The sequence below is a fragment of the Cheilinus undulatus genome, linkage group 12, assembly GCF_018320785.1.
Source record: "Cheilinus undulatus linkage group 12, ASM1832078v1, whole genome shotgun sequence".
NCBI classification, from domain to species: Eukaryota; Metazoa; Chordata; class Actinopteri; order Labriformes; family Labridae; genus Cheilinus; species Cheilinus undulatus.
Genome location: NC_054876.1, coordinates 17,221,760 through 17,245,703, shown reverse-complemented (window position 1 = coordinate 17,245,703; position 23,944 = coordinate 17,221,760). Strand labels below are relative to the sequence as shown.

Below are 23,944 nucleotides of genomic sequence, written 5' to 3'. Positions count from 1 at the left end.
TTTGAGTTTGCACTTTAATAAGTTGTGTATACATTGTGATATTCCAAGCCTGTTCGAATCATTAATGAACAACGGATTGTTGGGTACAACCTGAGTGCTCATACTGTATGAGTTAAATTAAGACGGACTATGACAGCTGATGTGAAAGTTTCCTTGGAAAATGCCAACAGAGGTTGAGATTACAGCTCCTGATTTCAGTTCTCTTTTGCAGACACACACCATCAACAACAAACACAACTAGCTGTTAATAAAAATTCCCTTTCAGCCTGTAGTCGGCAGCTATTTCCAACTTGTTTGTATATTACATAAACGGACAGGTACAAACAGGCATGCCTGCTGTTGCCAGGCACTGTCCAACGTTTAACACAAACACAATCAGGGAAAAAAGCCCTGTAGTTACATAGAATCAGCTGCTGTGCATTGCTATGGCCAAAATCTCAAGCATCCCAGAAATTTATCCGAACAATCAGGAGCAGCTGATGGGGTTTGGATCAGTTTTTGGTTCCCCCTGTATACTGCGAGACCAACGATGCAAGGAACAGGCTGAACTCAGCCCCATGTTAAAACCAGCCGTTCAACTCAAAACTCATAATTTGGCTTGAAATTATGATGTACGCTTTTGAAATGGCTATTAATCAAAAAAAAATTCTGAGGTGCAAACAACTTCTAGTGTAAAAAGACATTTATTTTAAGAAAACAGGTTTAAATATTGCCATAATTTAAGCTGTTTTACTATGATCCCTTGGTACCATTGCCAAACAAAATATACAGATGTAAAATGATAAACTTTGATATTGACACACATTTTGGTAACACTATTGCAGAAAACAGTACAAGGAGTATTGAGCCAGCCAAAGAAAAGAGGTTAGGAATCAGATGCCCCTGTAGGTAAAGCTGTAGGGCAAAAACTAGGAAGATTAACTTCAGCATTCAGTCTCTAGAAGAACTTGTAACATAAAAAAATATGTCTCTAACATTCAAAATATTATAACTTGATGGCTATAATAATATGCTTGTTCTCAGACATGAAACACTTGCAGCCTTTGGTTTGTGATACTTGGCATGTACTGGCATTGATGCTTTGGACTGTAGCAGATTTAAATCAACACAATGGTTCAGTCAAAGTTAAAACAACACAGAGACTTTTAAACACAATGAGCAGCTATTAAACAAACCTGGGTTTATCTTTTCCCCTGTTTTAAATGAGATGTGTTTGATTGTTCATGATGCTTTGGACTTTTCTCAAACCAACTCTACTACCTCTCCTTACACTCTCTCCACATACTGGGGTTGTCAAAATTTCTACATTTTCAAATAACGTGTAAAATAATACATTCACCATGTTCTATTTATCATTGTTTCTTTTCTATCCTAAGTAAAGAGTTTGTTATAGTTGGGTAGCCTTATTTGGGTGGCAGTCCAATGGGGGCTAGTGACGTCCATCACCCTTTCTTTTGGCTGGTGCCTACAGCCCCTTTTGTTTCTTTGATTTTAATTAAAGACTGATTGCTTCATTAACAATCACGCTCGGATTCCTTTTCGAATTTCAATTAGTTGCTTTTGTCTATTCTTTATATGTTACTGGTCTCTGTCTCTCTGTGTTCAAGCCTTAACTTGTTAATTTGTTTATATAAGAGGCAGTAGCATATATGGGGGCTTGTCCGGGATTTGACCAGATTTGTTACTGGTCTCTGTGTTTGAGCCTTGATTTGTTGTTACATAATTTGATACTTAAGAGGCAGTAACAGATATGGGAGCTTGTCTGGGATTTGACCAGATTTGTCACTGGTCTCTGTGTTTGAGCCTTGTTAATTTATTTAAGAGGCACATATGGGGGCTTGTTCAGGCTTTAACTAGACTTGTTTCTTGTCTCTTTGTGTTCGAGCCTTAATTTGCTGTTATTTATGTAAGAGGCCATAATATGTATGGGGGCTTGTCCAGACGATGACCAGATTTGTTAATGGTTTGCATTTGAGCCTTAATTCATTGTAAATTAATTATTTAAGAGGCTGTAACAACCATAACAAAGGTTTTCATCGCTCAGCTTAGTGTTCGTCACACTTTTTTCATTACTCAATAAAGTGTGATTGAGGAAGGTCTGGTTTGAGAAAGGTCTGTCCATTGCTCTGTGTGAGCAGGTGTGCGGCTTTAATGTGCAATATGTGCGTAATGTGCAATAGTCGCTTAATTACTCTTTCCACAGAACATAAACATTCAAACAAGATGCTGGTTTTACCTCAGGGCAATGCCTCCAATCGTATGTGCGTGTATACCCAGAAAAATAACTGAAATCCCACATAAATAATCACCCTAGAATAAATACATTTACTTACAGCCTATATTTGATGTGAGTTTAGATTCTAAGGCACTGTGATAAAGGCTCAGTTCTTACATCACCAGTCGGAGGTTTTAAAACCTGAAAGCTAAGATATTGCCATGTCATTTCAGATCTTATAAAGACTCATTTAACAAATATTTCTGTTCCTGTTGTCCTGCAGTACAACCATTATAATCACCACTTTCTTTATGTTCATTGTTGTATATACAGCAGGTGAAAGACATGGCACCTCTCCTACAAGTGATTGAAAAATCTACTCTGCCGAATCTCAGTAGTAGCAGGTCAGTATATCTGGACTGATGTTGAACTAGAGCAGATTTTCCTGAGTATCTTTGGCATGTAGGCCACAACGGATTATTTTTTGGTAAAAGAAACAACTGCATTATCTTATCTGACCTCCTGCTGGATTAAAGTATTATTACACAAAGGTATAACCCTGTGCATTGTTGCTTATCAAAAGTATTATACATTTCTTAAAAAGCTATTGGTGTAAATAATCATTTTAAACAAAACAGATTTAGTCTAAGTTCCAGGTTTGTTCCCTCTATAATGGGTGCTAGACAGCAGCTGTTCGACTACATAAGCACTGCTGAGCCTGAATATCCCTCATCTATGTCCATGAAATCAGCGTTTAGTGTTCTTCATAGAGGGACCTCTTACAAAGTTTTCTCAAGCAGGATCTCATTAAATCCTGTCACATAACTCTTCATGTCTGGGTGCCTGTCAGCATAGAGGAGTGGAGATCTCTTGTAGTGCAGCTTTATGGATCCCTGAGGAGAAAAAAGACATATATAGAACTTTAAATTTCAATTCATACAATCCATACTGATGATAAAAAGCTTTTAGGAGGTATAAAGGAATATTAGTGATGGTGCCTCACCCTTGGCTGAGCCCGTATGGAGGCCAACTCCTGCGTGTACTGGTTGGTCTCCACCTTATACTCCCCCCTCCTGGTGTTCAGGTTGAGGCAGGCCATCACATACATGATCTTCTGGAAACCTCTGGCTGTCATAGACACAGTGACAGATGGGGCCGAGGCCAGAGCCAGACCCAGGGGCCATCCTCGTACGGTGACAGGCTTGGTGCTTTTAGAAAGCTGGACAGAACCTTGTTCCACAGCGGCAGGTTTTAAAGCTTGTTCATCCTCGTCTACCAGGTCTTCTGCATCATCCAGCTCTGCAGCCGCCAAAGACTTCAACAGTGTCTGCCACACGAATGAAAACGCAATGAACACATTATCCATAACTCCATGTTTATTCAACACAGGGAGTAAATGTAAATGCTTTTCATTTGTAGTCCCTCGATAGATCTGAAATTCAGCTCAATAATTTAGAGCTATGGTTCTCAAAGAAGGGGCTGAAGAAAAAATGGGTTGCTGAGTGTTTTTCAGTGGGTCATGGATGTGTGCTTAGAAATGGCTCTATGGCTATTCCCCCTTTTAACTTCTAACCCTTGATTTTGAGAGGCCCCTTGGCCCTTGGAGCAGAGTTAATTTATTTATTTATTTATTGTATGCACTGATCACATCAGTCAGGTGATAACTGCCAGTCACTGCCCTCTTACACACATCAGTGATACCTACAACATTTAAAACCACAAATCCCACTGAGGAAAGTTTCATTTTTGGCTGTTTCTGTTTGTTTTGTGCACAAATGCGGGTTAAAAATATCGACAAACTCAGAAAAAGATCGCGGCTTAAGCCTGTCACTGACAACTAGGCATTCTCCCCTTTTTGCTGTTGGGAGTTTTCAACAGTTCATGAAGGTGAGGGTGACTGAACTGACAACAAGAAGGCCACGCCAGCAAAAGGTGCCAGCAATATTGGTGCATTTTTTGTGACATCGACAACACAAGAAGATTTTAAAAATTGCATCAAGAAAGAAGCATTATTTGTACGACACACCTGGTGCAGGTGTTGCACAGTTAAAAATGATATTTTTGTACTGAATATGGCTCATCATTTAAGGACTTTTCTGTAGTGTGTAGAAGAACCAGACCCCTTGAAGCTGTTAAATACAACAAGCAATATCAAAGAAAAAGGGAATTTGGTGAGTCATGCCTCTCTTCTCAATTTAATTTTTTTTTTTATTTTTTTTTTTACTATTACTACAAACTGTGGTTTATCTTACTGCTGCTTATTTGAGCAATTCTGACAGGGCAGTCCAGGGAATGTCAGAGGTCGATAAGGGACTTACAGGGGGCCCTTAGTTAATCACCCTCCTTAAATGACAGAATATAAACATTTAAATGCTTTATTTTCTATCACTCATGTAAAAGTTATTAGACTGAGCTATGTGTTGTAACTTTTTGTGTGCAGGCTATTTTGAAAGAAAGGAAACAGTTTATCATAAATTACATATTTGAGTTTTCATTAAACTACAGATCAAATACATATTTCTTGCTTTTATAATACAGTCATGTCATACACACCACTGTGGCACTGAGCTCAAAACAAAATATTGTGTCTCGCTCTGAAGGTCATGTACCCTTAGCACTTAACCCTACCCCTCCAATCCAAGAAGAATCATGACATCCCACCTCTAGATGTGAACACACAGGGGTAGGGCTAAGTGGAAGGGACAAAGAGTATAATAGAACTCTGCCTACGTATTTGCATTTCACACTGATTTAAGTAACTACAGTTGAAGTAATTTTATCAAATAGAACACGGCGCCCTCTAGAAATGGAAAATGGTTAACACAACTTTTACGAGTAGGCTACGATGTTCTCTGTACCCAGACTTTGATGTGGAGTTTATCATGTAAAAAGGGAAACATGTAGTAGTACACAGAGATAAAAAACTGAAAAAAGTTTTCAATGAGTTCTAATGTTTGTATGGCCAGGTGTTGTGGTTGCTTCAGTAGCTCAATGTGTGCTAGGCTGGAGGTCCAGTAGTTATCTTACAAATAAGGGTATGATAAAAGAAGATGACACACTACTCAGTATGTCATTAACTCACATTCCTTCTCCTCCAGCTCCTCTGGATGACCGCTGCTGCACTGATCCGCCTCTTGACCTGCTTCCTCACCACCCAGGATCGAAACGCTGCAGGAGGAATTAAACACCTTCAACCTCCAGCTTCTAACTATGTCATTCACTTCACACGTTTAATCTGAACCTTATTCAGAAGGAAGTAACAAAGGCAATCTGTCATTAACCTAACCCTTACCCTAACTCTTAATGAGATGATGAGGAACCCTGTGCTGCCTTTGAACGGATCAACAGTGTTAGTCTACAAACATCGTGTACTGTTTCCTGATGGCCGGACAGTCAGGTCACAATGAGACAAGCACACTAGAGAGCAGGTCATTGAGCTCTACTGATTCCATTCATCCGGACCTGGCCAGGGCATTAAGAGTTTACCTGCTTGGATAAGAATAGCCGACTGTTGACGTGTATGCTTTTTGCGGCGCTGGTACCGTCGCCAGCAGCACTGAATGGAAAAGGCATAGCGGGACAGGACCTTCTTTCTCTGATCCTCCAACAAATCGAGCTGTAAGACAGAGAGGAAGATCATTCTCCCAAAACCTGAGGGCTGATTTACTGAAGAGGCCTGGCATAAAGCTAAGAGACCCAATGAGCACAAAAAAGACTCTTTAATTACAAAACCAAACAATACATAAAAATGTGGATGATGATATTTTAATTTATGAGGAAGTAAAGTAATGACTGACCATCAACTGGGTGAGAAAAACTTTTGTCCTTCCGCAGTGCACCCATGAGTTGCGTTTTTCACTTTCGAGCTTGTGCGAGGGGTCAAACACCTTGTGTTGTAGCACATTGCGAAGGATCTTCTCTGCCTCTTGCCGAAGATAAACGTTGCTGTCAGTCTCCATGTCTAAGACAAAGAGGAAATACAATTAGAGAGACATAGAGGAGAATTAATGAAACAAAGGGACCGATGGGGACGCAGAGTAAGAAGTCCATAGGCAAGGAATCACAATCCATCAAAAACGGCAAGCAAACTCCTGCACGCTGTGTGAATTGCAAAAATACCTGTGCAACATATCAGAGGTGAGAGCTACAAAAAATAAACAGAACAAACAGCACGTTTTGCTCAAACACAGATCCGATCACTATGAACGCATAGGATAAGTGAACTGTGTCATAAAAAGGTCTTCAGTCATTCTGGCTAATCTGCAAAGCTATCCATGGAAATTTAGCTAGTAACACTCCAGAGGCATGTAAATTCGCCATCAGCAAGGACTAAATAAAGTCCCACTACAGAAAAAGTTGGGACGCTGTGTAAAATCGATGACTGGCAAAACACTGACATCCAAGATTTATTTGAAAATAGCACAAACACAATCCTTTTTTTTATTTGGTTGTTTTTGAGGATGATTGGATTTCAATGTCAGAAACACTTTTCCAAAAAGTTGGGTTGGATCAAGTTTACCTCACTGTAGCATCATCTCTTCTTTGAAGTGTTTGAGAACTACTGAAACCAATTCCTATCATTTTGTAAATGGTATGTTTTCCCATTCATGCCTTATGAAGGACTCAGTTGTTCCAAAAGTTCAGGGTCCATTTTTTCTTATTTTAAGTTTTATAATGACCTAGAAAAGATTCTGTCTGTGACAAGTCAGAACTTTCTGAAAGCCAGTTTATCACCTGCCTTTAATATAGACCTATGCTGTTTTAATATTAAGAAGAATATTGTTCAACAATGCTGATTAAATCAGCATGGCTTTCTCTGAAGTTGTCTATGATGCAGCCACTGTTAAGGAAATTGCTTGGAGTGTTCTTTTGTCTTCATGGTGTAATGGTAGCTAGGAATACTGATTAACCAGGCGTCTTTATACTACAATCCCTTGAGGCGCATTCACTGCACTTAGGTGATCCTCATTTCACTAATCGTGAGACTACGAGCACCAACTGGCTGGACCTCTGCTGAATTAGTTCAGTCCCATTAAAGGGGGGTGAATATTTATGCCACTTATTTTACCTCACATATTTTTATTTAAATGATTTTACTTCGTAGAAATCTGTTTTCACTTTGAAATTAAATTGTTTATTTATTTTTTGGGCATTGTATGTCGCTCTAGAACCCTGCATATATGGTTCAGCATTAATGGAGCCTTGAGAAATGCATAGGCTACCCATGCTGTGCTATTTTCAATTAGATATGAGATTTCAGTGTTTTGTAGATCTGTAAATCCTTTTCAAAGTATATACCACAAAACATCCCAACAGTTGTAAATGTGACTAAAAGGAACTACAATTATTCTGCAGGTGTTTTTTCTTCCATGAACTAAATGGTGATTTAAGTTGTTTCAGTTCATCCTGAGTGGAATAAAACAGGTGGAAGCATTTTTGAGTATCAGTCTTGCTGGTGTTGACATATGACTGTAATGATCATTATTGCAATCGTAAGTGTCATGCTACCAGTATAACAGAAAAGAAGCAGATTAAAGAAATATGACATGAGCATAAGTTCATAGTCATGCAGTGACCAGTAGCCAAGAGAAAATAACATGCAAAGCATAGTCTGATAGTCAGAGGTACATGCATTTACCTGAGGAAGTTCAGAAGAAGCTGCTAATTTCAATAGAAAGTCTGTTTTTTTTGTAAAAAAAAACAGGGTCAGATTTACTGACAGAGATAATGTTGGAAAGGAAGACTAGGGCAGCAGACCTAAAAGAGGAAACATAATAACTTTTTGTCTTAAGTAAAGAAAAGAACAGATTTGAGCCACAATAATCCCACAATAAACTCAACTCACCATGACGATGGCTCCGCGACCTGAGATTTAAATGTTTTGCAATCAGTCCGTAACGCTGCATGAAGTTTTTGTAGAGGATTCTGCACAAACCAATTAAAAGGTCAACAACAAATCCCAGAGAAGCAAAGTAATGCATACAGCTTTAGAGTGCACAGGAAAAGATCTGTACCTTATAGGAAAGCCAGCAGCACTGATATGAATTGTCTCCACAATCCCACAGGCCTCCAACTGCATGATAACCTGACAGGAAAACCAACAAAAAGCTTTCCATTTAGTGAAAGTGGAAAGTGTGCCTAGTTTTGATTGAGTTGTGGTGATGATACAACAGAAAAAGGTATTATCTGCATATTTGTAGAACATTTACCTCCTCCTTTTGGAAGGTGAGTGGCTTGCAGTCTGGGTTAGGTTTGATGCAGCGGGTGTAGTGAGGCGTGGTGGTGTGGAGGATCTTCATCAGGCTCTCTAGAGAGTTCTACAATCAGACATAAACATTGTCAGTGCCATAAAGGACATGATTCTTTACACATGGTGATAAAGTCTGCGACTGCCTCCCACCTTAAACTTGGAGACCACAGTGACTTTACTGAGTCCCTTTGAATTTGGGCTTTGGGTTTCCCTGTCAGTGAAGATCTGGTGTAGCAGTGGGTCTTCAGATGCCTGGAGCAGTTTGATGAGCTCCACTGGTACTGGGTCCTACAACACAATATTCAGAAGAAGGTGAGCCTTTGATCTGTTGTCCACCTTTTTAACGCAATTTAGCAGCTTTACTCACACACCTTGTTTTTCTCCACCATGCCCTGGATCTGGTAGTTGACTTTTCCAGCGTAATGAGCCACAGTGAAGTGAGGATGCATGCTGAACTTGTCCCAGCTGATGTTAGAGTTATCATGGAGCTCCTTCTCCAGACGAAACCTCAAAGTCTCAGCATCGGAGGTCCGATTAAGACGACTCTCCTGTGGGGCATAAATGCAAAAGCTATAATTGTCCACTTATTATAGATACATACGGCGGATGAACCAAACAGTGTATGTATTATATAATTTCTCCTTATAAATCACAACTCCACAGGGAGAAATCACTACATTTGAGTCTTGTTCTCCTTAATGTTGAAACTAAGAAATGTCAATGTTTTCAGAAAAAATATATGCTGTGTTTGAATTTGATGCCAACAGCACATTTCAAACAAGTTCGGAAAATGACTGGAACTGTTAGGAAATGCCTAAAAACACAACTAATGGAACATCTCAGGAAACCAGTGCAACAGTTTAACAAAGGTGTGTAAAACTAGTCTCTCAACTGGTGGCTCTGGAGCCAGAGGTGAACTGAAGAGATATTTTTGGTGGGTTGCAGAAGCAAAGAAATATTGTGAACCACAGGTCTAGAAGTAAAAGAGTTCAAGTGTCTTGGGGTCGAGTGAGGGTAGAATAGACCATGAAATCCACAACACTGCCGATGTTATGCCGCAGCTTGTGGTGAAGAGGGCGATGAGCCAGAAAGCAAAGATTTCAATTTATTAGGTGGACTTCATTCTCACTCTCACCTATGGTCATAAGCTTTGAGTAATGATGGAAAGAATGTGGATACAAGTAGTTCAAATGAGATCCCTCTGGAGGAGGCCTGGGCCCAGCCTTAAAGATAAGGTGAGGACATCAGACATTGAGTTGAGCTGCTACTCCTTGGCAATGAAAGTAATCAATACGAAGATGATCATCCAATAAGGATACCTCCTTCTCACCTCCCTTTTGAGGTCTATTGGGCAGGCCCAACTGGAAGGAGACCTCAGAGTAGACCTACAACGCCTTGGAGGGATTATATATCCCACTTTTCCACTGAACACCTCAGGATCCCTAAGGAGGAGTTTGAAAATGTCGCTGGTGAGAGGGATGTCTGGGCTGACTTGATTAGCCTGCTGCCATCAATTGTTTTCAACCAATCACAACCCAAATTTCTAAAACTGGTTTAATCATGCCCAAATATTTTTAATGAAAAATAGGACCATTTGAAAGGGAATTGGAACAAACCATGAAACAAAACAAAGTCATGGGGACATATCCTTCAAAATAAACGCTCATCTAAGACTTTTTGTCAAATATTTTGTTCCAGGCACACGCCTGCAAGCCACTGAAAACGGCTTTGGAACCCACTTTTAGGTTCCGACCCACCAGTTGAGAACAAAGGGTCCACAGCACAAAATGCATCTAACAGATTCAGAGAATAGGAGGACATCTCTGGGTGCAAGTACATCACCATCACATTGTTCTTGTTTATATTTTCCACAACGCCCTGATGTTTTGGAAAAGGGTTTGTAGTAGAACATGACACAGAAAATGTTAAAAATGGGATTTTTGTACCAAAGACATAACAGATAAGAGTACGTTTTACTTTCATTTTGCCATTCTGTTTTTTGGAAATGTTTAATTGTTCTTCTATAAGTATGAGCTCACTGCAGAGATGGGCATGAGCTACTTATTGTTAGCCCAAGTCAAGCCTCATGTGTTTGAGGGCAGCCACAAGTCCAAGTCAAATCTCTTATGTTTAAATAAATAATAATAAAACTGTCAATAATAGATATAAACTTCTTCTACTCAGGGTAACAGGGAAGCATTACAAGCATTATCAGACATGCAACACCAACTGTAGAGTAAAATTACACTGAGTCCTAACTCATGTTTATAATGTACTGTAAATGAATAAATCCCCCTAGATTCCCAAACATATACTAATGGTGACCCAACAAGCTAATAACATCAAACCAGCAAGGTCATTAATAAACCTATTTCCTAAACTTTCTTTAGCCTCTGTTTATAATTAATGACGTATTTCTTTGGGATTAATGACCAGCATTAAACATTTACTGGCTTAAGTTGTTTTTTTTTTGTCCCCATTAATTTTGTTGTTGTTGTTCTTGTTATACGTTTTAGGTTAGTAGGTTATCAGTCTTTGTTGTGCTTGTAGAAGAAGTCATAAGCCAAGTAGTAGTATTAGGCTTAATACTACTACTACTTGGCCTATGGTGAAGTAAAATAGACTCCCACAGTACAGATAAAGCTGACTGCGTATCATGCTGCTGTTCAGCTCTTATCAACTGTCTGCCTCTTCTACTTCCTAGATAGAAAATAGCCACATTTCAGGGCATACAATGTTAGTCACATGACCTGAATCATGTCATGCTGCCACTTCTGTGTTGTTGCATGTAAATAAAAACTGCACATTTTCTTGTTTCTGTAACCAGTCTGCATAAAATCCTCACTGATTCAGCAGTCACATAATTAAGCACAGAGCAGACAGAGTCTGTGTGTCTTCTGCATGTATTTTTAGGCCAAAGGTGAGGCTGATGCCATCACAGACACACTGGCATGATACTCCACGCAGACACTCAATTACAAGAGGCTGATCTCAAGTGTATGCCCACCGTCAGCAGCACCTTGTCCTGGCACTTGTTAAGTGATAGACTGTTCATGGCATGCACATGCCCATTGTTGGCTTTACAGCTTCATGTGTGCGCTGCTGTGTGTGGGAGTTACAGCAGCTTGACAAGATGAACTTTTGTTTAATTGTAAATTACACACAAAAGGACTGGTCAGGTTGACTAAATGTAACTTTAAACATAACACAGTAATGAGCAACGAGTTTAAAGGTAAAGTTCAACTGTTTACACTCTCCTCTTTTCCTCCCACTGCCAGAGGGCTCAAAAATACAAATGACTTTAAAAAGTCAGGCATCATACCTCATTAAGAAGAGAAAACACACTGATGGGGCTTCCCTCAAGAAGATCCAAACAGCTCTGGTTGTCTTGATATTTCACAAAAGACCACTGCAACCCCTCTGCCACATATTCTTCCTGAAGGTGTGAAGATAAAAATGAGTATTTAAGGACAAAATCTCTTTTTAAAATTACCCAAAGAGTTATTCACCCTTTGTTCCACAGAAAACTCTTAAGACTTAATAAGCCTCCTCATGTTCTCTAGCCTCAGCTTTGATAATAAACAGATAACTATCAGAGAAACTCTGAGTCTGCTGAGAGCTCTGCATGGAGAAATATGTTAAGCATTACCTGCTGAGCTCGGAGATAATGGGCCACAAAGTGCTGCTGCAGCTTCTCATTGGCATAGTTAATGCACAGCTGCTCCAAGTTGTTGATGTAGAAACACTCGAACCCATAAACATCTAGAACTCCTAGAGATCACAGAGAGGGGAGAACTGAGTGAGCTTCGAAAGAGAGTAGAGGAAACCATACAAATGATTTGTATGTAAGGATAGAGATTATAATGCTTCTACCTATAAAGTTGCTCCATGTGGATTCATCTGCACAAATGCTGTTGTTGATGAATGTAACCAGCCATTCAAATAATCTGTGGGAAAACATGATACACACTGCAAAAGATAGTCTGTGCATGAAAATAAAAGACATATTTATCACTGTTTACTGTTAACAAAAAGGAAGAAGTTTCACGAGTGTCTGGTGAAGACAATTAAACCAAATCCTACGACATAAACAAGATCTTGTACTTCAAGCCCTTAGCAAATAATATTATCAAACTCTAAGAAATCACTGAGACTAAAATCCTTGCTCTTACTGTGCGTAGATGACCTTTGCCAGACAGTCTCTCCTCATGCTGCACTCAGCCTGAGTGCAGGGCTTGAGCACACGTTGTTTTCCAGCTTTTAAAGTCCGGACTATTAAACATGTCAGGAGCTCCTCGGCGGGGATGCACAGCAGCTCAGCAGCTCTCTGCAAGATGTCTGGTACAAAAGTTTCACATTTATTAGCACCTATTATCAAAGAAGACGTGGATGTCATGGACCCTGTATGAGAATCATCTGAATAAATACCTTAATAAATGATTGGGTTGTATTTTTAGTCTTATAAGTCTTATTCTAGACAATAATGAGAAGAGAGAAATAAAATTTGCTTTAATATGTTGAATTTTTTGTTTTTGATCATATACAGTACCTTGAGTTGATTCTTCAAGTTCACAAGGATGTGATTCATCAACTGAATGGGTGAAATTCAAGTTCCCCAACTGCAGAATCCCTGCTAATATCTGCAGCACATTTCAATATAAAGAGACATTATAGTTAATGGTTACGGATGAAGGAAGATAATGAAGCTGTGCTAGTATGTAGATGATTAGGTAACACTTTAATCCTTTAATCCTTCCTTTGAACTCTCCATTACACTGTGGGAGGATGATTTGAACATTTGCATGCTGTTTCTGACTACTTAAAATGCAAATACACACATTTAATTGATGTTTTTATTTATCATAAACCCTGCAGCATCCAGGGCTGAAAGCTGTAGTAAAAACAACTAAAGAATTCAATTTGATAAAAAGTGATTTATTGTTTACAAATAACATACATTTAAATCCTTCTTCAGTGACTTTAAAGGGGTCCTAAATTATATATTCACAAATGATAACAAAGAGAAAGTTGAATTGTTTTTGCTGAAGACCTTACCCTGAATATTTGACTCTGTCGCTCTGTATTAATGCCCAGATGAACCATTGCCTTGACAGTCTCATGAAAACAGTCCTCTGTAAGATAAGAAATAAAATGCAATCACCCATGGGAACATTAGTAGTAAAATACCCCAAAATGCTAAAAATAAAGATGAAAGTCAAAGACAAACCCTCAACAGTTTTTTCAGAATTGGGCAGCCAGGCAAAACGTTGACCATATGGCATCTTCCACTCCCTCCTCTGCTCAGCTGTGGCCCCTTTCATCATCTGAAAACCACATATTCTCGGTGTGTATATCTAAACAGTACTTTTAACATTTACCTAAAGCACCACATTAGCACATGGGGTTTGGTGCAGTGTTGGGAACCCACCTGGTAAAAGATGTGAAAGTTTCTCTCATTAGCTGGTTGGAAGGCCACTCTGGTCTTCTCTAGTAAATACGTCTGCACAGACGCTCCCACTAACAGCTGAGTGCTAAGAATGCAAATAACATGTTTGAGAGATTAAACTGAGTCACAGCTTCAACGGTGTCTTCAATAATAATGGATGCAGAGTAAGGCTGTTACAATATACCCGTGCTGATGATAACTGTCCTTGGAAAAAATTATCTGACACTGTGCAAAAAACAGATTTTGAGCAATACAGTGTAACAAATTGGTTTATGGTAGGGGTGGAAATTGATGTTCATGCTGGTTTACATCAGCCATAAAATGGAGGGAAGATGAAAAAGAAGCAGTAAGCACCTAGTAACCACCTGCTAGCTAACCTTCACTGTTACTACAATAGCTCAAATAAAGGCACAGGAGATAGACAAACGCAAGAAACTCTAACCACACTCCAAAAGTTTTTGGTAAAAAAAAAAAAAAAAAAAACCTGTGTTTTTGGACACTCCAGTTAGCTGAAAATGGAGGTGACACACAGGGACAGCAAAAGGAGGTACAGTGCCTATAAAAAGTATCGATCCCCCTGTTTTACCCTTTAGTCGATCTTAGAAATCAATCATAGTCAATATAGTTTGGCTTTTAGACAAAATCATTTAAATTAAAAAGCTTTTCTGTCGAGTAAAAACAGATTTCTACATAGTAATGTCAACTAAATAGAAATATGTCAGGTAAAATAAGTGAATGCATAAATATTCACCACCTTAAAGTGACTGACCTAGTTCAAATGAGGTCAAGCCAATTGGTGCAAGTAGTCTCACATTTAGTGAAATTGGGAACACCTGGGTGCTGTGAATGTGCCTCATGTGATTGTAGTATAAAGACACCTGTGTCTGGAAGGTCTAGTCACTGGTTCATCAGTATTCTTAACTACCATTACACCATGAAGACAAAAGAACACTCCAAGCAACTCAGAGGAAAAGGTAATTGAAACGTATAAGTCAGGGGATGAATACAAAATAAATTTTGATTTATTTTTCAGCAGGACAATGACATGAAGCATACAGTGAAAGCTACACAGAAATGGTTTTGCAGATGCTGTGAGTGCAGCCAAAGGCACATCAACTAAATACTGGATGAATATCTATGCAGGCACTTATCATACCTCACATATTTTTATCAAATTGGCATTACTTTGTCGACATCTGTTTTCACTTTGACATTAAATAGTTCTTTTTACAATTCGTTTGTCAAAAAAGCCAAATTATACTGACCATGGTTGATTTAGAAAATCAATAAGAGTGTACAATATCCAAGGGGGTGAATACTTTAATAGGCTCTGTTATACCATGCAAACTGTTCACCCACCTACACCTCAATCATTCTGCAGATTTCATCACAATAGAGAGAACTGTAGTTAGCACCAGCAAGTGATTACAATTTAGTTAGCACACTGATGGCATTTACAACTCAATTTGCTTATGTTCACAGGGTCTCTGCAGGTTTCAACGAGTCAAATTTAAGACTTTAAGACTTTTTTAAGACCAAATAAATACAATTTAAGACCCATTTCACATCCATACTGGCAAAAAAAGTAAAAAAGACATGAAGGGAAATCGGGGGCCCAGAATTACTTGCAAAGTATAAGTAGAGCCCTATGAAATCTGTTTTATTTTTTGCCAAATTCTGTTTTTACCATTTTAATGTTTTTTGGAATTCCATTTTTTAACCTTTCCACTAATTTTAACAGAAAAAACAATGTCTTGTTTATGTAAATGAATCAAATGTTCACTAATTAAATAGAAATGACCTTAAATTTATTGAATAAGGGCCACAGTTGGCCCAGGAGCCGTTGTCTGGATAACCCTGATATAAAATAATTATAGCTAACCAGTGTAACAGTCACATATTTTCAACATTTCAAGACACATTCACATGTATAATCACATCCTAACTGATGTTTATAATGTAAATGAAGAAATCATTCTGTTCTCTCATTAAAGACAGTGATGGTAACTTAATAAGAAGGTCACGGTAAAGTTAAATGGTTAATAGTAAACTTGTTACCTAAACTTGTATTTACTCCCTCAGTCTGTAACAGCCCATGCAGTTTGATGCTGCATTGTTTTACTCCTGACTGTAACAGTTCTCTCCTCATCTCTCTCCATCCTCGCTGTCTGTCCGTCTGCTTCATATCAGAACGCTAAGTTAATCCAGACACATATCACAGGGAACTATAGTATCTACAGGATGAATTATTAAGATAACTGTTACTCGAATTTAACATCATTTAGACTGCAGGACTTCATAAAATCTCGAGTCCATCCGACTTGATTTTGAGCCTCTGATGGGCGAGCTGTGTGTCTCGCGTGAGGTGAGGCACACTGCTCAGGTGGTGTGGTGAGGTAAAATATCTCAAAACACGGATGAGTTTTCTTGAAGGTGCAACATTAAGTCCTAAGGTACTGGCCCGTATGGGGGCTACATGATGTTTGCCGGTGTTTCGTGCAGCCGCTTTGACATGCTGTTTAAGAGGCGGCGGGGTGAGTGAGGGACAATTTGTGCCCCAATTTAGTGTTCCCCCGGGGACATATTCCTCCGATATGCGTTCCTCTTTCTAAAAAGACACAGCATTTCAGTCAAATTCATTCAATTTGCGCATTAAATTGTAAATTCTGTTTTTATAGGCCAATTCTGCGATTCCATCTGCGATTCCATAATAATAATACATTAATAATACATTTTTAAACCTTTAAAAATCGTATCATATTTAAATTTAAATTGTATTTAAGACATTTTATGAGATTTTAAGAGAATTTTAGACATTTTAAGGCCAAAAATTATATTTATTGGATTGTAGACTTTTTAGGACTTTTTAAGACCCCGCAGATACCCAGGAAGTATTTAGCCAAAAAGGGAACTGACAATAAAATTGGAGATAAATCTAACTTATCACATTCTTTTTTCCAAGTTTTCTTGAGATATCGAGATAATATTATTATCGAGAATATTTTTATCAAAATAACAAGGAATAATAATGAAAATACTGATATAACAGCCCTAATGCAGAGCAGTTGGTTAAGTTGGAAATACCTGTCGAGCTGGAGCTGGATGTATTTTCCAAAGCGGCTGCTGTTGTTGTTCCTTAGTGTGCATGCGTTGCCTACACAGAGAGGAAACTGTTGACTGTGGGACCGTCAAAGGTGGTTATTATGATGTTTATAGGACATCAGAAATCAGTTGTCTCACCAAAAGCCTCCATGATGGGGTTGGAGTCTAGTACCCTCCTCTCTATCCTCTCCACTGTATCCTGACTCTTCATAACTGAGGACGAGGCCGCCACTGTAGCATAGTATTTCATCAGACAGCGAGATGTCCATGTCTACGAAAGACATATCAAATATTGGTTAGACTAACCCAGTATATCACTTTTTTAAGTTTAGGAATGAAACAGACATTTTCTCCTTTATTTTCCTTTAAGACTGTGATATGTTTCAATCAGAATTGACAAAAAATAGCAAATCATGTCTATTACCCCAAAAACTAATGTGTCATCTTCATAGTTTTCATCAATATATTCAGGATTTGGAGGCAAGACAACCTCAGCATTTCAAATGTAACTATTAGGAAATGTTTACAGTTTCACATGATATAAGATTTATAAAACCAACCAAATGTCCTTTTGGAATAACTAATCCAAAAAAATGCTAGATGTTCAAGTCCTTCAGAAAGTACTTATGTTTATTCTGGGAGCTGATTCCAGCATCTGTCTTTTTTCCCCAAGAGTCTGAATGTCAGGCAAACTCGCTAACTTTCTGGATATTTTCACATGACTTTGGGAGATTCTGAGACATACTGCCATTTTGACAATCACTTATCATGTAAACTTCTTCTTTATCAATAGTTTTTATTTTGCTCCAAGAACCAATGTAAAGTAGGTCAATGACATGGAAAGAACATTCAAGCGTTCTAGTGGTATGATCAATGACAGCACTACTAAACATTTTTAATTCAACTATAAAGAAGTGATATGAGAGAAAGGATAAACATTATCATATTTCAGAAGCCAAACCATGTGTGTTTTGTAAACAAACCTTTGCATTGCTGCCGAGCATTTAAAAAGATAGACCAATTTTTATTGGTACTAATGTCACATGCTCTTATCTACAAGTGAAGTACGGGTACATATTTTGCAGGTATATATGCTTTTATCATAATCATGGCATTAATAATACAAAGGCTCATCATTCTCTAAATATGCAAGATTATATATTTAAAAAGTTTACTCTCTGTTCTGAAAATTGTCCGGTAACCCAAATTGTATTTATTCTTTAGTGAGCAGACACTGTGTTGGCTTACCTTTCCTGCACCGCTCTCACCGCTGACCACCAAGGACTGGTTCACTGGCTCAAGCTGACCCTTCACATTCCTGTAAGCTTCCTCAGCCACAATAAAGATGTGTGGTTTGAACTCCTGTTGTCAAAACATGAAGATTTATTAGGATGCTGGTCATTTCTTGCTGTGGGTTAAGTTCTTCAGGTTTTCATGGGCTAAAAGTTTTACAATATTGACTTCAAAGCTGTTCGGATGCAAAACCAAAAGATTTACATCTGAAAACCAAGTAAACAGTATAATGAATGGTTGTTACCCATAGAAAGTATGTAAACATACAATATACTAATGACATATTGATTGTTCTTAAATTAGGTCTCTTTCAAGGTCTGATCTCATTGTTTGAATCTGAATGTCCAGGAAGCATCCCTCAGACTAAGACCAACTTTCACAATATGGGTATCAATAGATAGCCCAACACCTCTGCTTCCACAACCATTCATCTTTCAACACAATGTAATTAAAAACAGTGTGGCATAATACAGTGAGACTCAGCTGTGGCTTTATGATCACCTGAGGCTGAGGAGCGCTGTGATACTCTTTCATCACATCCAGAGTGTACAGGTCTGGGATTGGCTGGAAGGGGTTAAGAGCCACCAGGGTGCAGCCAGCATGGGTGTAAAACATCTTCACGTTGTACCTTGCCTGCAGGCATTGAAGCACTGGAGAGAAAACCATAAAATGTCATGAAATATTGACTAGAGAAAAGTGAACAGGCAGGGCAGTATTGTTGCAAATAGATCTTCAGAGGCAACAATAGTAGAAACGGAAAAAGAAAGCAGCATTCAAATGCAAAGACCTGTTACTGTGACCTCTGCTGTTGATATTCTGTTTTCACCCTTAGGCTGAATTTGACACCATATTGACATATAAACTAAAAACATATCAATTACAAACCCTGATTTTACGTAATGCCAGTGACGGTGCATTTCTTAGCCCAGTACAAACACTGGAAAGAAGAAATGAGGGATGATACTATAAATGCTGCAGATAGACCCTAAAGATCATATGCTTCATACTTATGTTTCAAAGTTACTGTCATTAATTTTAAGGTTGGTTTTGGGGGCTTTTAGCTTTTATTTAGATAGGGCGGTGGGCAAGTAAGACACTGTAGGGAGAGAGTGGGAAATTACATGTAGGACAGGAGCCAGAAGTCAGATTTGAATCTGGCCTGCAAGCATGTGGGGCTATAATCTCAGTACATGGGGTACAACTTAGATGCAAAGGCAAACATGCCCCTATATACCCACTATTATTAGTGGCCAAATTCTATTACAAATGTACGAGTGATAAAGGAAGAACAATGTTTTTATGTTTAGCATGTGACTGTCCAAAAAGTAAATCATAATCTTTGTGAAATAAAATGAGTAAACCTGTTCTCTTTCATTCTTTATGTTGCAGTAGTTTGGTAGTCCAGCAATCTGTCATGGATTAAGAAATCTTTTAATCATCCCCTCTCTATTTTTCTTCATGTGGTTAAATAACACAGCAATGCTCTGGCTCAAGGTGACCTAAGCAAAACAACACTGTGGCACACTGGTTGGCTCAGTGTTGGTAAATAAAGACAAAGTCTATGCAATGTATCAAACAAACAGCTCTTGTTGACATGCAATAGCTGAGATTTCAGGATTTCTGCCATGAATGTATTCATTCATTTTCCTCATTGTTTATGATCAGCAGAGTTGATCAAAAACAATGAGGAAAAGAATCAGATGAATGGCTTATATTCCATATTGCTGAAGAAATGAAGAATGTAGTCCTCTCTGTTACCTGTTGTAGGAGTCACGGGGTTGACTTTAGTGAGGTCATCATAAGTGTGAAGTTGGTCCTCATCAATGAGGAAGGCCTTAACTTCTCCATTCAGTGAATCATTTAGGGACGGTTGATTAGAGGGGACTTTCTGGGCCAATCCTTTTACCTGTGGGAATGAGACACACATAAGGAGTAAATCTGAAAGAAATACTGTGTGGCTGAAATATAAATCTGCATCTTGTGATTGCAAATAATAAACTGAAAGTAGATTGAAACAATAAAGCAACTATATTTTGAGGATAAAAATATAACTAAATGTACAAGGTGATGAAAAAACAAGGTAAAGGGCGCACAGATAGCCAAGCAGTCTAAGGCACTACCCCCAGGCGCCCCGGGGGCCTGTGGCCCTTTGCTGCATGTCTCACTCCACTCTCTCTCCTGTTACCAACTCTATCAACTGTCCTCTTCTATAGAATAAAGGCATGAAAAAGCCCCCAAAAAATAAATCTTGAAAAAAAAAAAAAGAAAAAAAAGAAAGGCCAGGTTTTATACATTTTATTTTTAATTTCCACACTCTAGAGCACATTTAAGACTAAGGCTGAAATTATTCCTCAAATTATCCGAGTGAATCAATTCAAAAAATTATCTGCCTCGAGGCTTTGCTTAAATCAGTCCTGTATCCATATACGTCCATGCTGTAAGCTTGGACATCGCGCCCTGTGTTGCACGGCATGCTGTGTTTTGCACGGACGGCTATTTGTGTGGCACAATGCCCTTGTTTTTCGCTGTTACTATAACGTGACATGCATGATGTGAGCTGTGAAAATCACAAGGGAAAAGAAGTTGATGCAGTGATTTTTACAGGCACTCATCCTGCATTTTTACACATCCACTGGCTGTGGCTTCATGGCAGATATGGCACTATGCCTGCACCGGTGAACCTACGCAGATCTCTGAGTTTACACGCTGCCTGCATGACTCGCTGGTGTGAGACAGCGCTCAGTTTGTATCTGCAGACTTCAGGGAATTTCATAAACTTCTCTGATTGACCTGACGGTTTCACAGAAGACAGTCAGGCTTCACAATCCAAGTCCTGCTTTGGTGCTTCCCACCGCTCTCTCTCTTCCACGTGAGCATGTTATACATTTACTTATAAATTATCTAAAATTCAGCGCACTGACGTCTTGATTGCAGCATATTTTTCAAAATGTTTCAGCATTCCGAATGATTTGATAAGACTTACATTGATAATAAATTGACATCAATTAAATAGAAACACGCTATTGCCACAGACAGTGACTGAGACTAAATAGGTCAAAGTTCTTCATCATCATCCAGTCAGGATTCAACAGGTCACAGAAGCAGTGTTATCCCTTAAAATGTGTTCTCCAGGTCAGTGGATGGTCTTTAAAGGTCAGATTATTATGGTGAATGAACTCGCAAACAAAAATGTGCAAAAATCAAAAGTGAACACCCTTTGAAAAATAGACCATATATCTGTAATCTAAAGGTTCACCTTTCAGACATCATCAGACCACTGTGTGAATGATGAAACTATTCTTGCTAGAATGTGAAATATTACATTCATGCATAAACTAGAGAATATTAAAATGAATAAGTGTCCCTTTACTTTAATGGCAAATTGGGAAATAAGTATAAACTACAACGAAAGAAATAAAGTGTTGGCACCAAAAATTTCCTGGGAGAGGATGCCCAAAACCCCAAATATGGCATAATCTAATGTAATTATTTAACTTCCTTTCCTTGTAACTTTAAGAAATGTAAATTGTCATCAGAACTTCATTGCACTTTGTAACATATATTTTCTTTAGAGGACCCTTTAATATAAATTTTTAATATAGAAGTAGTTCATTTAAGGGACCAATCTTCTTTTCTCATTTGTCTAATACAACTTTTCTTGAAAAAAGCAAAAGTGACTGATTTAAAAAAAAAAAAAAAGCAATATTTCTTATTAGAGTACTTGATTCATCACCAGAAGAATCGATAGAGTACTCGACTACAAAAAGAATCGATTACTTCAACCCTATTTAAGACATAAACAAAGATCACAAAATTAACATACACTCACCAGCTTCATACTCAGAACAAAAAAATCCAATTAGATCTGATTTTATGTCAGAAATGTAAATATTAAATGTAAATATTATAAGTGTAATACTATGTATTCAAACTTTCGCAAACAAAGATTGACCGTTCCATTAAAGCTCTAAGAAGAGCTGTTGAACATCATGCAGATTACAAACCATAAATATCCAAAGCAGCTGTTCTCAAATGGTTATTTGTCAACATTATTCTCCGATCCCTTAAACAACACATGGGAAAAAAATTAATGTATTTTCAAAGAATCTCTGTTTAAGCTGTCCTTATAAATGTTATATATGCATGATTCAGTCAGTCTTAATTACTTCAGAGGTCTTGTTTATCCTGCCTCACATGGCCTGGATCTGCAGCCTGCCTGACCACTGTCAATAGTCTGACGTACTAAATTTGTGCAGACACAATTAATCCAATGACAAGAAGGTAGCCTTCATCCCATTATTCAGTAAGGACACTTAAAGCCCTATAAATAGTCTTAATACCTTTAATTTATTACCGGATGCTATACAAATAATGTCCGGAGTACACAATGCATTCAAATGACAATTAGATTACACGCAGGGAACAGTTAGAACCATTCATTCATCCTGCAGTTAATGGTTATATTATGATTTTACAGAGAATGAAGTGGCCAACGAATAAATAATAATACATTTTCAAAAAGCATATTTGCATTTGGGATACCTGGTAGAGTAGCATTGTCCTTTGCTGTTTTCCTGAATCAAACACAAGTCAAATATGTGATAATGTTGTGGATGCTGTTGGGTTTAGTGAAAGTTAACACCTGTGCTCCTGAAAAGTATCACCGTTACAAAGGTGTGTGCCCCATGCTTATTGGCTGAAATAATAGGAAACAGCCATGTTTTCGTCCTAAGGTTGAAAATAACTATTTAGCAGACTTTTGACACGTCACAGCCATAGTGTGTTAGTTATGGTGTTACGTTTTGACGGAGTGACTGTCTTAACTGGTGACTTTCAGTCAAATGTCTTCGAAGTTGTCTCAGTTGCAACAAAAACTGGAAACGTAAATGAACCTCGTAAATGAGTCTTTCTGACGTTTTTCATAATACTTTGGCATTTATGTATTCAATACAAAACTCCTAAGATGGGTATTTCCGAGGAATCTTCAGTATTCAACGTATGTTTTATCTCCGACAGCCGCAGACACATTCGGCTGAAAGTCACCAGTTAACATGGTCACTCGTTAAACCGTAACACCCATCTTCTGTCCTCTAAAAAGGCAGGAATACTTGCCTATGTTTTATCAGATTTCAGTTAATGTAAAGTGTTTTTTGTACCTGGCAAATCAAACGTTAGCCGATGTTTAAGTGTTGTTATCGGGTCCAAAGTATGCGTTAATTACACGTTTTACAACCCGTTTGAATGTGAAGCAACCAATCAAAATGAAGAGCCGAAATAAAACGATTAAAATACTCCAGTTAAAGAGTTTTTCAAGCATTTCAGTAACCCGTACGAAACACATCACACGTTTGATCACAAACACTAGTTGAGTAAATTCTGTTCGGGTCCTTTCCGTGTCCCAACTTACCGTTCCCCCTCCATGTCTGTATCCTGCTCCAGCGGTTCGTCGGTTGTCCGCAGAACTCATTGATTTAACCGTTACTTTCGGGTCTTCTTCAAGAGTCAACTGTAGATTTATTTGGTTTCCGCTTTTGATAAGTTATGGCTATTTAACTTTGCTGTCCTGAGCCTCGGAGCTTTCCATTCCTGTCAGACATTCCTCAAGGACAACTTCCCGTGCCTGCTGCATGACGGCATG

At 38.4% G+C, this 23,944-nt stretch overlaps 1 protein-coding gene across 1 annotated transcript; it reads right to left on the bottom strand.

The window, feature by feature from the left end:
- Positions 1–672: 672 nt before the first annotated feature.
- Positions 673–23,944, bottom strand: LOC121519136 (unconventional myosin-XIX). Its single transcript, XM_041801948.1, has 24 exons — positions 23,714–23,944; positions 20,065–20,212; positions 18,808–18,956; positions 18,262–18,375; positions 17,152–17,284; positions 16,996–17,065; positions 13,894–13,996; positions 13,693–13,789; positions 13,521–13,597; positions 13,015–13,105; positions 12,638–12,803; positions 12,339–12,412; positions 12,115–12,236; positions 11,788–11,901; positions 8,837–9,013; positions 8,616–8,753; positions 8,425–8,532; positions 8,230–8,300; positions 8,061–8,140; positions 6,013–6,176; positions 5,702–5,831; positions 5,298–5,383; positions 3,219–3,542; positions 673–3,108 (listed from the first exon to the last, which is right to left on the bottom strand). The coding sequence occupies exons 1-24, from the start codon at positions 23,771–23,773 to the stop codon at positions 2,995–2,997; spliced, it is 2,910 nt and encodes a 969-aa protein (XP_041657882.1). The 5' UTR covers positions 23,774–23,944; the 3' UTR covers positions 673–2,994.